Raw genomic sequence first — 16,116 nt, forward strand, 5'->3', positions numbered from 1 at the left:
GTTTTTTGTATGTATTTATGTACACATCCACACACTACAGTAAGGCTTCAATGTTAGCTCATTTGTCTTCATCACTGGAGGCATTGGTGCCGTTACAACTCCTTCAATAGAAAAATAAAGATGAACACTCGGAAACAGTGTGTTAGATGCTCATATCTTTTAAAGGCTCATAAAGACTTTGTTTGCAATGAGGCTGGCACATTTTCTCATATTTGTCAAATATTGTATATCTGGTTAATATTAGGAAGTAATTTTTGATAACCTCCCTTTATTAACTCGTATTATATTTACTTATTTCATTTTGTTGGGTTTTATGTCACACCGACACAATTATAGGTCATATGGCGACTTTTCAGCTTTGATGGTGGAGGAAGACCCCAGGGGCCCCTCCGTGTATTATTTCATCACGAGCGGGCACAAGATTATATGTAATATTTAAAGCGGTGGTTGCTAACCATGTCATTATACATACTCTGTAATTGGACAGCTGCTTTATCTGTTTTTTACATAAAATTACAAGCATTAAGGGACTTTAAAAGCCTTCATATCTCAGATTATACAGATGTTTCTTGCATTAAAACTAAGTAAGGAACTACTTAAGAATCATTTACAGCCAAAAGTCTTCAAACAACTTTGAACAGTACAATTCTGTCTGTCCGTTTTGGGTTTAGCATCATTTTTCCATAGTATTACAGTAATTTTTAATGGCTCAGACAGTACAAAGAAAGTACATTTTTTTTTTTTTTTTTTTTTTTTGGATTTAACATCGCACCGACACATGATAGGTCATATGGCGACTTTCCAGCTTTAATGGTGGAGGAAGACCCCAGGTACCCCTCCGTGCATTATTTCATCATGAGCGGGCACCTGGATAGAACCACCGACCTTCCGTAAGCCAGCTTGATGGCTTCCTCACATGAAGAATTCAACGCCCCGAGTGAGGCTCGAACCCACATCGATGAGGGGCAAGTGATTTGAAGTCAGCGACCTTAACCACTCGGCCACGGAGGCCCCAAAGAAAGTACAAATAAAAGTAAGTTTAAAGCATCTACTTAAAAGAATGAACAATGAAATCATGTCTGTGTAAAAATAAAGACAATAACTTCATAATTATAGCAACATCTCTTAAGCAAAATTTCCAAGTTACAACTGAATCCTTGGTCACTACTGATAACAAAGTGCTCGAATCTTTAACTTTTATACGAGATATTCTGCATATGGATAATAATGATAAAATGTGTGTGCATCATGACAGTAGTACTGAAATTAATATAAATTATTTCTTTAAAATAATTTCATTTATTTCTTGAGAAATAAGTTTGTTAGTTGCTAAGGAATCGGGATTAATCGGCCTTTATCATTCAGTTGAACTGGTTCTCGTTTTATCAATACAGTACTGATGTGCATGTTCAGCGAGCCGAGAACACAGCCAGTTGTTCAATATAAAAGCAAAAAGCCCGTGCAGATTTCTCACATTGCATCTGAAAGGGCGAATAGACCGTTATTATAAACTGACTGACAGATTTCTCACTGTTCTTCTACACGTCGTTCGGTAAAGATAAACTTACCCTCCCGCCACACCCCTATAGTTGCTAATGTAGTAATTTTTATGGTTACCTTAGTTTTTGGTTAAGACCTGACATTCAGGAGAAATTTGTATCAGATTTGCTGCTTTTTGTATTATACTTTCAGGGTACAGATTTCTTATATGGCATTTACTGAAGCTGTCAGTGAGCTGGTAGTGCAACACTGTGAAGTCTCCGATATCCCAATTATAATCATACTCAAAGAAGTTACGAATGAATGTTCTGTTATAGAAGCCAAGTCGAAGGAACTTCAAAGTACCGTAGATACTTCCTGGAAATGAACTTTTGGATCGTTCCCGATTTATGGAATTCAGGTGTATTGTGTTCATAAATAACAGCATTCGTTGGAATGTTTTAACTGGAACTGTGTGCTTTTTTTTTTTTTTTTTTTTTTTTTTTAGGATATCGGAAATTGAATTAATGTTTAAGATATTCTCTTTAAAAAGAATATATAGGAAAAGAAATTACATGAACTTGTGTATTACATTAGCTTAGTTATTTTCATTTATATCTTAGCTTATTTATATATGATAAGGCTCACTGACAGTTATTTCTGTTAAGTAACTTTTATGAATCTGTAATTACAGTGTATACCTTAAATGTTAGGATTGTCGCTCAAATAATGTTGAATAGGGGATCAGGCGAGATACCGAGTTAATTAGATTGCTAAACAATAACCGGTTGGGTGTTTTTTCATTGTTTTGTGGTGATTTATACGGTAGACGCTGAACTAGAGATATATCTATGCGTTTGGTGTGGTGAATTTTATTCGGAACAGTTCAGTGTAATTAGCGTTGTCGTCTTTCAGTTATGGACATGGTCCGCTCAGCTTTGTGAAACTATGTATGCCTTTATCGGGGCCTATCACAAAGACATTGTTGTCTTAAACAGTACACCAAAGGTTGTTCATTGCAAAAGATGCACTTTGCTATTTAAGGTTGTTTGACCTGAAGTTGCTTCGGGTCACTAGGATTTCGTCCTTATAGTACTGGCGAATCCTAGATTGCATTGCGTTGCGTTGCTTGCTTGTAAAGTGGTTGTAGTGTACCACTATAGGCTCTGGTGATGCCTAGGTTGCTTTGCCTTTTGCGTAGTGAAGCTTCTGTAGTGAATAACTACAGTATTAGTGAAGCATATGTTGTGTTGCGTTTTTGCTAAGTGAAAACACTTCGTCTGTGGTGCATCACTGGCGATGCCTAGATTGTTTTGCGAAAAGAAGTGTCTGTAATGCATCACTATGGTACTGGTGAGCTCAGGTTGCATTCCGTTGTCCGTAGTGCTTCACTGTAGTGTTGGTGATGCCTATGTTGCGTTGTTTCTTGCGATATGAAGTGTCTGTAATGCATCACAATAGTACTGGTGAGGCCCTGGTTGCATTCCGTTGTCTGTCCGTTGTCTGTAATGCTTCACTATAAAGCTGGTATGTTGCGTTGCGTCTTGCAAGGTGAAGTGTCTGGAGTGCATCAGTTGGTGTTTTGTGTGGTAGGCCCAGTAAGTCCGTTTTTTAGTTTTACTGGCTGAAGCATTGGGCTGTCTCATAAATATTTAACGCGTGCCGTTTTCGTGGACAATAATGCCAATATTGTCGTTCTTGTTTTTAGCACAGACATATATTAAACAGCTTTCTAGCACTGAGTGTTTGGCGGTAGCCCTTGACTTGCTTCGTGGCATCGTTTTGGTGCGGAGCCGTGGTTAGCTGAGGTCTACTGTCATACATTCGGGTGTGGTCCGTGTGCTGGGTGCCGTCTGCGGTTTTTAGGGGTCATCGCATCGCGTGTTGTCTCATGCTTGCGCCTGGTCTCCTCTCGCTTGAAGATAGAGCGGCCAAAAACATGCCAACTTAACTTTTCAATGTTTTCTCAGATCTGTTGATGCATTTACCTTAGCAGATGTAGAATATATTAATTTAGAAATCAAGAACTTCAAGTCATTTGTTCGTCATAATGTGTTATATGATCTTAAAATATTTAACAGTATAACAATGAGGAAAATAAAAGACATAGAATGGTACATGTTCTTATTTTATTTCGAGTAATATGAAATAAAGGCTATGTCATCTTGTATCTTAATATTTATTTCTCGGTTAAAGTCACTTGTTCCAGTCTCTTTACCCACTACATAACTCATAAATAAGTGCGAGACAAAAGATCTAGTAGGACACACACATTTTAAGGATACAGCCCGCTAACATTGAAGCCTTACTGTAGTGTGTGGATGTGTACATAAATATAAACAAACAAGAGCTGTCTCCATAGGATGACACATGCCCCCGATGGCACTTTGAATGAATAGTTATGGCCAATGTCAGAGTTTAGGACCTTTGACCTACGGACCTAGTCTTGCACGCGACACGTCGTCTTACTGTGGTACACATTCATGCCCAATAATTTTAAAATCCATGCATGAATGACAAAGATATGGACCGGACATGCCTATCAATGCACTATCATGAAATATGACCTTTAACGTCTAAGTGTGACCTTGACCTTTGAGCTACTGACCTGGGTCTTACGCGCAACACGTCGTCTTACTGTGGTACACATTCATGCCAAGTTATTTGAAAATCCATCCATCGATGACAAAGATATGGACCGGACACGAATGCACTATCATGAAAAATGACCTTTAACGTCTAAGTGTGACCTTGACCTTTGAGCTACGGACCTGGGTCTTGTGCGCGACATGTCGTCTTACTGTGGTACACATTCATGCCAAGTTATTTGAAAATCCATCCATCGATGACAAAGATATGGACCAGACACGAAAATTGCGGACAGACTGACAGACGGTTCAAAAACTATATGCCTCCCTTTGGGGGCATAAGAACATTTGAACAGTAAAATATAGAGAATGAAGACAAAACTAACAAATAAAGCAATACAGTGGGACATCATCTTAACCTTTAGCCAGCTAAATTTCTACAACTGACTGGTCCATCATACAATTTGGGCAATACCATTTATTATTCAAAGGGTGTTCACTGAAAATTTACTGACTGAATAGCGAACAGTGCAGCCTGCACAGACTGATCTTGGTCTGCACTGGTCTCAAAGGCAGAATCACTTGCCACTAGCAGGCTAAAGGTTAATTAAATTTAAAGCACAAACCTCGGAGGCCACTTTCGCCAGTGATGTTCAAATATTTTTGTAATGGGAACTTGTCACCCTGTACACTCTTCAGTTCAGAGACTTGCAATGTCCGTGACACAGTTGGTGGTATGTGGTAAAGCTGCAGAAAAAAGTTATAAATAAAATAACCTTAAATTACATTCCTATCTTGTAATTTTCATTTCATTTACTTCTGAATATTACATGTTCTAACAAGAGCTGTCACAGGAGACAGCGCGCTCGACTATTTCGATGCTGGATAAAGAAAATTTAAATGGGCATATCTGAGGAAATTGGAGCAGTCACTGGAGTGTTTAATAACTCCAATGTGGATGAAGGTATTGGACAATAGCTTATGTTTGTGTCAAAAGAATTACGTAATAAGAGAAATAAAGATAAAGTCATCAAAACACTAGAGGTGCTTTTGAGAACAAGAGGACCATGATGGTCCTGAATCGCTCACCTGTCCCCACATGACCCAGTTTTGAACTGAGTATGACATCATTTTTTTCTATTATTTGACATAGTGACCTAGTTTTTGAGCTCATGTGACCCAGCTTTGAACCTGACCTAGATATCATCAAGATAAAAATTCTGACCAATTTTCATGAAGATCCATTGAAAAATATGGCCTCTAGAGAGGTCACAAGGTTTTTTATTATTTGACCTACTGACCTAGTTATTGATGGCACGTGACCCAGTTTCAAATCTAACTAGATATCATTAAGGTGAACATTCTGACCAATTTTCATGAAGATCCATTCAAAAGTATGGCCTCTAGAGAGGTCACAAGGTTTTTCTATTTTTAGACCTACTGACCTAGTTTCTGACGCAGCTGACCCAGTTTTATACTTGACCTAGATATCATCAAGATGAACATTCTGACTAATTTTCATGAAGATCCATTCAAAATTATGGCCTCTTAGAGAGGTCACAAGTTTTTGACCATAGTTGACCCAGTTTCGAACTTGACCTAGATATCATCAAGATGAACATTCAGACCAACTTTCATACAGATCCCATGAAAAATATGGCCTCTAGAGAGGTCACAAGGTTTTTCTATTATTTGACCTACAGACCTAGTTATTGTTGGCATGTGACCCAGTTTTAAACCTGACCTAGATATCATTAAGATGAACATTCTGATTAATTTTCATGAAGATCCATTCAAAAGTATGGCCTCTAGAGAGGTCACAAGGTTTTTCTATTTTTAGACCTACAGACCTAGTTTTTGAACGCAGTTGATCCAGTTTTATATTTGACCTAGATATCATCAAGATGAACATTCTGACTAATATTCATGAAGATCCATTCAAAATTATGGCCTCTAGAGAGGTCACAAGGTTTTTCTATTTTTAGACCTACTGACCTAGTTTTTGACCACAGTTGACCCAGTTTCGAACTTGACCTAGATATCATCAAGATGAACATTCAGACCAACTTTCATACAGATCCCATGAAAAATATGGCCTCTAGAGAGGTCACAAGGTTTTTCTATTATTTGACCTACAGACCTAGTTATTGTCGGCATATGACCCAGTTTTAAACCTGACCTAGATATCATCAAGGTGAACATTCTGGCCAATTTTCATGAAGGTCCATTCACAAGTATGGCTTCTAGAGAGGTCACAAGGTTTTTCTATTTTTAGACCTACTGACCTAGTTTTTGATTGCAGTTAACCCAGTTTCGAAATTTAACTAGATATCATCAAGATGAACATTCAGACCAACTTTCATACAGATCCCATGAAAAATATGGCCTCTAGAGAGGTCACAAGGTTTTTTTATTATTTGACCTACTGACCTAGTTTTTGAAGGCACATGACCCAGTTTCGAACTTGACCTAGATATCATCAAGGTGAACATTCTCACCAATTTTCATGAAGATCCATTGAAAAGTATGGCCTCTAGAGAGGTCACAAGGTTTTTCTATTTTTAGACCTACTGACCTAGTTTTGGACAGCACGTGACTCAGTTTCGAACTTGACCTAGATATCATCAAGATGAACATTCAGACCAACTTTCATACAGATCCCATGAAAAAGATGGCCTCTAGAGAGGTCACAAGGTTTTTTTATTATTTGACCTACTGACCTAGTTTTTGATGGCACATGACCCAGTTTCGAACCTACCTAGATATCATCAAGGTGAACATTCTGACCAACTTTCATGAAGATCCATTGAAAAGTATGGCCTCTAGAGAGGTCACAAGGTTTTTCTATTTTTAGACCTACTGACCTAGTTTTTGACCGCACGTGACCCAGTTTCGAACTTGACCTAGATATCATCAAGATGAACATTCAAACCAACTTTCATAAAGATCCCATGAAAAATGTGACCTCTAGAGTGGTCACAAGCAAAAGTTTACGCACAGACGGACGGACGCACGGAGGTTCCTACATATGGATACTTATGTGGCTACTCTTTTGTTCTCTCTATTGTTCTTTTAACCACCTAAGAGAAAAATAGCCATATAAAAGCCTTACGGAATGAATGACATCAAAGAAAAAGTACAGTTACCTTTTGTTCCTATAGCCACCTAAGTATGCAAATGTGAGCTCGGACGGACGGACGCTGCGTGATCACAAAAGCTCACCTTGTCACAAAGTGACATGTGAGCTAAAAACTCATGTCTCCCACAACTGCCTAATCATCTGAATAGTAAGTCAGTCTTTGTATACTGTTTGTGGCCTATTGGTATTCTCATGTTGGAGTAACAGGTCTACAATGCTGTGTCGGTAGTGGTAACTGGTCTACAATGCTGTATCGGTGGTAGTGGAGTGGAGTAACCGGTTTACAATGCTGCACCGGTAGTTGTTGGTTATTATGTTCAAGGGTGTCTTTGCCGATTTGGCTAGTTATCGAACTTGGACGAGGTCTTATGGTCAAACACATTTTGTTCAAGTTTGGCGAAGATCGGATGAGAAATGTTCAACTTAGAGTGCGGACAAGCTTTGTGACAGACAGACACATAGACAGGAGTAAATCAATATGTCTCTCACACCACTGTGTGGTGGGAGACATAATTAAGTAAGTATAATTCTAAGCAAAAAGGGGGCATAATTCATGAAATATTGGTGCAAGGGTGATGCACCTTGCATCATATGATGTGTAACAACTACTTTAAGTTTGAATCAAATCCATTTAGTATTAAATAACCGAGATAGAGGAAAGTGCAACAAAACCTAAGTAAAAAGGGGAGATAATTCATGAAATACTGGTGCTAGAGTTATGGTCCTAGTGTTATAAGATGTGAATGATGATGCAAAACAACTATTTTAAGTTTGAATGAAATCCTCTCTGTAATAACAGAGATATAGCGAAAATGCATCAAAATCAACCTTAAATTCTAAGTAAAAGGGGGATCTTGTGTCATACGATGTGGGTGATAAGGTGGAACAATATTTTATGTTTGAATCAAATCCATTTAGTAATAATTGAGAGAGTGAAACTGCACCAAAACTTTAACATGAAATTCTAAGTAAGAAGGGGGATAATTCATGAAATATTGGTGCAAGAGTTATGGCCCTTGTGTCATATGATGTGAGGGATGATGTGGAACAACTATTTTAAGTTTGAATAAAATCCATTTAGAAATAACAGAGATAGAGTGAAAGTGCACGAAAACTTTAACCTGAAATTCTAAGTAAAAAGGGGGCATAATTCATGGAAAACTGGTTCCAGAGTTATAGACCTTGTGTCATATGATGTGGAACAACTATTTTAAATTTGAATCAAATTCATTTAGTATTAACTGAGATTGAGTGAAAGTGCACCAAAACTTTTAACCTGAAATTCTAAGTAAAAAGGGGGGATAATTCATGAAATATTGGTGCAAGAGTTATGGCCCTTGTTCCATTTGATGTGGGTGTTGATGAGGAATAACTAATTTAAGTTTTAAACAAATCCATCAAGTAATTTCAGAGATAAAGAGAAAGTGCATCAAAACTTTAACCAAAGTACGGACGCGGAAGGACGCCGACGCCGGGTCGAGTAGGACAGCTCTCCATACTTCGTATAGTTGAGCTAAAGATAAACCAGATTGACAAAATATTGCATGTATTAATTCATATGCTCTAAAACTGCAAAACAAATTTAAAGTTTTTCCTTGTTTTTTTCTAGTACCGTAATCGTACGAGTATAGGTCGCACTCGTGTATAAGACGCAGTGAAAAAATATCAAAGGATTTCTGGAAAAATGCTTATACCAGTTTACTGGTAGCAGAAAAAAGGGAATCTCCTGCTCTGGATTGTCCATATTTAGATTAAAACTACATGTATTTAAACTGGGAATTCTTCTCATGTTAATTAATTGCGATATCACGAAAGGAATGTCAATCAATTTTATAAACATGCAAAATCCTTATGGTAGTAAGAATTGCAATTTATCTCATAAAATTCACTAAAAGTTAATGTATCTGTGTTTTTTTGAAAATAAAAATTGAAACTAATTAAAATGTACATCATACACACTGAAAAAACTACACAGACTGAACGTTAGTAGGTACAACAGGTACAGATATGGTAAATGTAACAGACTTACACCTAGAACCCTGTCTAAATGGTAGGTAGCAAGGTACGCCAAATGGTGATATTTTGGACCCTTCTCCACTATAAATTCTCCTTTCTTCAAATCTAAGGCATTCTTGTCAAACTGGAATCTAAACCTCCCTCCGTTAACTGTTTGAGAAGACAGTTGAGAAGGACCAAGGTATTTTGCAATCTTCAGAGACTCGGCATATGTATTCCATTCTTCTTCATTTATACCTGGAAACACATGGTTTTGCTAAACAAATACAAATCAAAGTACTGAAAGTACAGAAAGGCTGGCTACCACAAAATAAAAAGACTGAATGAAAACTAAGGAAAAGATGTTCACAAAATATAAAATATTATGGGTTTTCTATATCAAACTTAGGCAAGCACATGTTACTGTTGACAGGAATCATCTTTATACACTTGAGAAAGGTAGAGTAAGGATAATATAGACTACAGAGGGTGAAAAAACATGTAGTGTTTGCTCCATTGGGGATAACACAATTAGTGAGACAAATAGCACATACTTCTCACATGAGGATAACACAATTATTTACTAGTTTGCCAGCTTAAACATACATCTCTAAGATTTTATACATATTTGGGATTGTGTATGACTCAGTTTTATGTCTGAAGTGTAAAATAAAATAGAAACATTGCAATTTTGATCATCTATCTGATTCTAGACGACATGCAGAGCATAAAGGATTTTGTACTTCAACTTAGGGGTTTTACGATTTTTGTCCATGAAGCAGATACTTATTACTGCATAAAATTAAACACTGCATCTACTTATACACTGACAACTACTGAAATTTCAATTTACATTTATCACATATTTGTTTGATATTACAACATAATCAGAGTTATTTGCAAAACATCTATATCCCTTTGATGGCCTCTCCCCTGTTCGGTCCATAGATCACCATGGCCTTGACCTTTGATCTACTGACCTACAATATAACAGAGGTCATCTACTGACCTCAGGCAATCATTCTATAAAGCTAGTGGACTGTAGGTCAAAGCATTCTTTAGTTATTGCAGAAATCCTTTTCGGTGTCAAGGTCACTGTGACCTCAATCTTTGACCTACTGACCACAAAACAATGGAGGTCATCGGCTGACCAAAGGCAATCATCATGAAGCTTGAAGAGTTCTTAAGCTACTGAGCAGAAACCATGTTTAGTCTCCAGGTCACTGTGACCTTGAGCTTTGACCCCCAAATCAAAAAGGGGCCATTTACCAACCATAGGTAATCACCCAATGAAATCTGACAACTGTAAGCCGGTGTTCTTTACTAACTGAGCTAAAACCATTTCCAGTCTTGAGGACATTGTGACTCTGACCTTTGATCTACTGACCCATGAAAAAAAGGGGCCATCCACTGACTACAGGCAATCATCCTATGAAGTTTGGGGACTGTAAGCCAAAGCATCCTTTATTGTGCAGAAACTATTTTCAGTCTCAAGGTCATTTTGACCTTGACCTTGCCCTTAGCTACTAACTCCAACAATAAAAGAGGTCATCTACTAACCACAGGCAATAATCCTATGAAGTTCAATGTCTGTAGGGCAAAGCATACTTTATTGAGAAGAAACTGTTTTCAGTCTCAAGGTCACTGTGACCTTGACCTTTGATTTTCTGACCCTTTAAGCAACAGGGGTCATCCACTTACCACAGGCAATCAACCTATGAAGCTTGACCTTTATGAGCCCAAGAATTTTCTGGTTACTTATCAGAAATCAAATGGTCTACTGACCAAATGACTGTCTGACAATGAGCAAAACTATATACCCCTCTTCTTTGAATTGGAGCATAAAAAGACACAGCAACAGTCTTCGTCTATGTCAATGGAAGGCTATAGCATAAAGGGAAAGAAAACTATGATAAATCTTTCAATACAATGTGTTAGCTTGTCTTCCACATTTTGTACTTTTTGTTGGGCTTTAAGTCAAACTGATGGTGAGTAAAGACCTCAAGTGCCCCTTTGGGCATTATGTCAAACAGGATGGGCAAGATCTGCTTTCAGAATTCACAGTATTGAGCTTATAATTATATCTGAAACAATTAGCTAACTACATGTATTTAAAAGGTATCTACTAACCTCTTAGGCCTAGGTGGGTCAGAAGCCTCTTCTCTCTCCTTTTTCTAGCACTTTTGGTACTATTAGCTACTTTAGCAAAACATGATTTAGAATTGGCCTTATCTGTATTTGTTGGTTTGGCCATCTGTTCTGTTTGCTGGCCAACATTTGCATCTTGATTGATTTTTTCAATGGCATTTTGTACCCTGTGTCGGCTTTTCTTGAACAAAGTAGCCCCATAATTTGGGTCTGCATTTCCGTCAACTGAGTTTTTCATAACCATTGTCATCACCGCTGTAAAAGGGAGATAATTGCAAAGTATATATTATGTAATACAGAATGTATATTTCAAAAACAATTTAGTAGACAAAATATAGATACATCAGCACACACATGCCATTAATCAGCACAGTTGTAGAAGTCAAGATGCAATTAAGTTATCATTAAGTCTTGTTGTTAAAAATTAATTGGTTTTCATTCCAGAATTATTTACAGAATATTTAAAACAGAATGCTTTTTTTATTCAACACAGTAGCATTATGCAATTCATTAAGCTGTATTAATCTGAAAACTGCAACGAATTAACCTTTACCCTGCTGAATTTCTAATATGGACGGTATATCATTCAATCTGGGCAGTACCATTCATTATTCAAAGGAGTGTTCACCGAAAATTTACTGACCGAATAGCGACCAGTGCAGACCGTGATCTTGGTATGCACTGGTCGCAGAGGCAGAATCACTTTCTGTCAGCAGGTTAAAGGTCAATTCTGATAAGACAACAATGTATATTTAGCCGTAAAATATATTAGCTGCAAACATGCAGTACACAATGACTACAAGAGAATTACTGTTACAACTGTAACATCTTCACAAGGTTCAATTCATGCAATGCAACAGTTTTTCTTTGGAAGTACTGGTCAAATTGGCTAAATAATCATCATAGATTGATTAGCTTTTCTGCCCTTTCCAAAAGACAGGCAAGAGGATAAAATGTGTATATATATATATGTTTATCTGACTTCTAAATGAAAATGTCAAGCTTTGCATGAAATTTGTATTTATAAAAGATGTGTAATACCAGAGTAATACAATACTCAATGTATAAACTAGTTTTATGTACACAAATCTCTTCCTACTTTCAAAAAGGTATGTTTGATTAGTACAGGCTTTCAAGCACAATTTGGCAAAAAATTAGAGCTATAATTAGGGCTATTTTTGCCAAAAATAAGGGCTCCCGGGCGACCTCAGGCCTAAATATATACTGTTGTTTGTTGTTTATTTAAAGATGTATGCTTGGCGGTTATAAATAATTTATGTTCATTTGAGTGAAACAAATTAGAGCATAACTATGTTTAATGAAGCTGTAGCCTAGGAACTCATGGAAACCGATAGAAGCATCCTCTGTAAATGAATCATAAAGAATATTAACTTCAATAAGTTAACTGGTTCATTATATGCATGATATTGCGCAAATTTTTCTTTAAAGTTCAGACAGAAATTACAAAAAATTAGGGATAGTTTTAAAATATAAGGGCTTTTTTTAGGAATTTGGCCCTTTCTGAGTGTTTTTTTAGGAATTTAAGGGAGGCCTAAAAAAATTAGGATTTTTTAGGAATTTTAGGGCCACTTGAAAGCCTGTTAGTATGGTTACTTATGTTCTGTAAAAGTTGTATGAGTAGCACTAACTACTGTAAGACACTTTAATTTCGTGGGCATGAAATTTCAGGGTTATGGTCAAAGTGGCTACTAAGTTCAGGGGATTGGAATTCATGGATTGACTCAACCACAAAATCCATGAACATTAGTCCCTCATGAAAATGAATTATTCCACAGTACGCCGATTTGTGACTGATTTCATGTTGGCTCAAATTCAACGAAAACACTACAGTGTTTATTGTCTTTAAGCAAAAATAACACATTTTCTTAACTTTTTATGTGATCTATAAATAAATACAGTTATAACTTATCTGGTATTCAGGCGTGTTGTACCTCTACTTTATTTATTCTTAGTTGTATTTTTATGTGAAGATGCAACATGCTTTAAGAATTTACATGTATACCAGGCATTTAAATGTTACATTAAAATCATTTCACAATAAAATTTGTACTGTTTGCTAGTATTTAGTTATTTACATTGAAGCTGGAATGGAAAATATTAGCAACTGAATTTCTTATACTGTGAAATCATTTATATTCGTGGGGGACTAATTTTCGTGGATTTCGTGATTAACTCAATTCACGAAATTTAATCCCAACGAACAAGTAAAATTCCCTTTCATTTCATATTCAGAAGTTGAAATCCACGAATTCATATCCCCACGAAATTGCCATTTTGACCAAAACCACAAAATTTCATGCCCACGAAATTTAATGATTTTACAGTATATGCATGTATATTAATCATATTGCTCTTTCTAATAAGAGAATATATTAAAAGCTTTCTAACATTAACATGCTGTTAGAAAATTTCATTAATGAAACATTGAAACAAAACAATTTCATTCTGCACAAAACTTAATAATTATACAAGACTTTATCATGACCCAGAATATTCATTTTAATAAAGCCTTCTCTACTAAACAATTTTTTTGGGGCACAATAAAGACAATCTCTAAATAATAATACAGGAAATGAAACAAAAGAAGGAATAGAATGTGGACAATCATGCTAAATAAGCACTTAAATGAAACAAAAGAAGGAATAGAATGTGGACTATCATGCTAAATAAGCACTTAAATGAAACAAAAGAAGGAATAGAATGTGGACTATCATGCTAAATAAGCACTTAAACGAAACAAAAGAAGGAACAGAATGTGGACAATCATGCTAAATAAGCACTTAAACGAAACAAAAGAAGGAATAGAATGTGGACAATCATGCTAAATAAGCACTTAAACGAAACAAAAGAAGGAACAGAATGTGGACAATCATGCTAAATAAGCACTTGAAAATGAAATAAAAGAAGGAAGAGAATGTGGACAATCGCTCAGTAGAACACCACTGCCAGATAAACACTTAGAAAGAATATGGAACCAGACTAATTCTGACAAGTCTCACTGATGGATAGTTTACATATGTATACTAAATCATTCAAGAGAAGGGTTTAGCTGGGGAGATGAGGTCATCAGGTCAGTCTCTGAGTATCTAAAGTCTTTAAGGGTATTACTTCTAGGATACTACAAAAACAGATGACAGAGAAGGTGATAGCCATAGAACCTATTCCAAATAGTACTTGGTAATTGAAAAAATTGAAAACAAAATTTATTAAAGAAATATAAAGAACTAATCTACAGACTTTGATGGCTATTCATATTTTTTTTTTACGTCCAAGAAAAATAAAATACAGAAACCATTACAAATGTAAGTAACTTAACGCTTATCTTAGCTAAAAAAATGCCAAGATCATATCCTGACTGTAGCAAAGCTTATACAAAGCTGTTAAAAATAGGCATATTAAATGAAACATGTCATGTCAAAATTTCAACTGGTATCATAATCAAATTGCATATATGGGCATTCAAATGACTATCTTCTGATTGTCAATATAAAATATTTGTTATTTTTTCAATACGTTGTAAGAACCATGTAGATTATTCACAACTGAGTTTTTCTTTGTTACTTGTTCACAATGTAAAGACCATTTGCTTTGTTGGGTTTAAGTCACACCAAAACAGTAACAGCTATAATATTATGGTGAGTTTCCAGTGTTTTTGATGGTGATAAAGACCCATTACCCCTCCACGGACATTGGCAGAACGGCATACTGATGTCTTGCTTGCAATTCAGGGTTGCCACTTAGTTGAGAAACTGAAATTCCCTGATTTTTCCCTGACTAAACCATACTTTTCACTGACCAATACTACCATATTTTTTCGGCCTCCTCCTCCTTCCCTACAGCCATCCAATCCACCCTTTTATATTTATTTTGTTTCAGATGTAACAAACTTTCATTAACAATTACCAAAAATATTTGAGTGTAAACATTATAATGATGATATTAGTCAATGACAATAATTGACTTGACTTGACTTGGCTATAAACACATCCCTCTAAATGCCACTGAACATTTTAAACATCGACCCAGAATTTCATTTTTCCCCGACTTTTCCCTGACTTTTCTAAAATTTCATCTTTCTCTGACCATTATCAAGATTTCCCTGACAATTCACCTTGAAAAAAAGTCATTTTTCCCTGACTTTTCAAGGTAAGTGGCAACCCTGTGCATGGTTTTGAACCCACAAGGGTGAAAAGGAAGTGATTCGAAGACAGCGGCCTGAAAACCCGAATTTAAGTAATACTTACAACTGTCACGAGGTCATGCATAGCTTGAATATATATGCCATAATTATACACTTTATACTAGTATAAAAAAGCGAACTGATATTATATATATCAAACTTTTATGAATTTTTTTTGAACAATAACATATAACAACAGCGTGTGTATTTATAAGCCATCAAAGTTAAATAAAGAAATAACTGAGGCAGAAGTGAAAACAAGAGGACCCTATGGTCTATAGCTGCTCACCTGAGAAGAAATTTTACAAGTGTTCTATCCAAATAAAGACTTAGTGTATTTTTGACCATATTTGGAATATATGAACAACTAGTGTTTTGTAGTCTAGATCAAAGAAAATTAGTTGTAAATTAATTTATCTATTTTTTCTGTTTCTTTATGCCTGAAACCCATAATACAGTAACATACGGAAATATAATAATACACAAAACTAACATTATGCATAAATATCTTGAAACAGATATCAAAAGTCAGCAAACAATTAATTTTTCTTTGAATCGAAATTTTG

At 36.0% G+C, this 16,116-nt stretch overlaps 1 protein-coding gene across 1 annotated transcript; it reads right to left on the bottom strand.

Annotated features, from left to right (window-relative positions):
* Nucleotides 1-15: 15 nt before the first annotated feature.
* LOC128547507 (uncharacterized) lies at nt 16-11,605 on the bottom strand. The gene is made up of 4 exons (XM_053520457.1): nt 11,332-11,605; nt 9,236-9,459; nt 4,694-4,814; nt 16-101 (listed from the first exon to the last, which is right to left on the bottom strand). The coding sequence occupies exons 1-4, from the start codon at nt 11,597-11,599 to the stop codon at nt 16-18; spliced, it is 699 nt and encodes a 232-aa protein (XP_053376432.1). The 5' UTR covers nt 11,600-11,605.
* Nucleotides 11,606-16,116: the final 4,511 nt, after the last annotated feature.

Source organism: Mercenaria mercenaria, chromosome 12 (assembly GCF_021730395.1).
Source record: "Mercenaria mercenaria strain notata chromosome 12, MADL_Memer_1, whole genome shotgun sequence".
Classification (NCBI taxonomy): Eukaryota; Metazoa; Mollusca; class Bivalvia; order Venerida; family Veneridae; genus Mercenaria; species Mercenaria mercenaria.

What these genes read in the sequence shown, in the direction of transcription:
- LOC128547507 (XM_053520457.1), bottom strand. Translation starts at nt 11,599, where the DNA reads ATGACAATGGTTATGAAAAACTCAGTTGACGGAAATGCAGACCCAAAT. An exon ending in GACCCACCTAGGCCTAAGAG is followed by an intron (nt 9,460 to 11,331) that starts GTTAGTAGATAC and finishes ATGTGTTTCCAG; the next exon opens with GTATAAATGAAGAAGAATGG. An exon ending in TGGCGAAAGTGGCCTCCGAG is followed by an intron (nt 102 to 4,693) that starts GTTTGTGCTTTA and finishes TTTCTATTGAAG; the next exon opens with GAGTTGTAACGGCACCAATG.